Genomic DNA, 802 nt, shown 5'->3' with positions numbered 1-802 from the left:
CCGTTTTCAATCAGCGGAAAAAGAAATTCAAATTTAAGAATTAAAACACATTGCTTGAATATTTAAATCAGATGCAACGGTCATTCGTCTTCAATTACATTTTATAATATGGCTATTTCACTTTTACCTGATCGTATTTATTAAAAGGATATAATACACAGTATTGTTTATAAAAATAATATTGTATTGCTTACATGCTTTCTATGTTCACTTGATTTTAAGTATGTGGAAATGGTGATCTGCTCTCTTTTGAAGTTATCAAAAAACGATGTTGCAGTAATGCCTGTATTGATACATTTTCATATAAAATATCTAATCTAACATTAATTAGAATTTGTACTTGTTGATATCGATCACACGTGTATGCAGTATTCAAGTCATGTGAATTCTGAAACGAAAATATTTTATGTAGTCTGTTGCTACGGTCCAGAGCTAAATACGCACTTGTCTGCACCATCTATAATAGCAAAAGTAATATATGGCTAAGAACATTTTCATGTTAGTATAATTAGAGGGGTAAAACCAATTAGTTGGTATTTCGTGTATTTGTTAAGTCATGCAATGGTAGTCATGCAACATCAAAATGCATTATCGAATAACATACCTCTTCATTATATATAATATTCAAGAGTGAAATTGTAATTCAGGACGTTCCGTTACGGCGACGAACGAAATAACTAACCAAGAAAACTCGTGATACACTAAATAAGAATAAATTATATGGCCGTGGGGTGAAATTTTAAAAGGTTGTGAATGTATATAATATTGCCCTTGGTAGAACAAACTAATTTTCATTTAGTAA

The 802-nt window shown here is 30.2% G+C and overlaps 1 protein-coding gene across 1 annotated transcript; it reads right to left on the bottom strand.

Annotated features, from left to right (window-relative positions):
- Nucleotides 1-217: 217 nt before the first annotated feature.
- On the bottom strand, nt 218-498 carry Tsp_02896 (conserved hypothetical protein). Its single transcript, XM_003379180.1, has 2 exons — nt 445-498; nt 218-388 (listed from the first exon to the last, which is right to left on the bottom strand). Exons 1-2 carry the CDS (start codon nt 496-498, stop codon nt 218-220), a joined length of 225 nt encoding a protein of 74 aa, XP_003379228.1.
- Nucleotides 499-802: the final 304 nt, after the last annotated feature.

This window comes from Trichinella spiralis (assembly GCF_000181795.1).
Source record: "Trichinella spiralis strain ISS 195 chromosome Unknown Scfld2, whole genome shotgun sequence".
NCBI lineage: Eukaryota > Metazoa > Nematoda > Enoplea > Trichinellida > Trichinellidae > Trichinella > Trichinella spiralis.
Note: the sequence above shows the minus strand (reverse complement) of the source record. Positions and strands in the feature narration are given on the sequence as shown.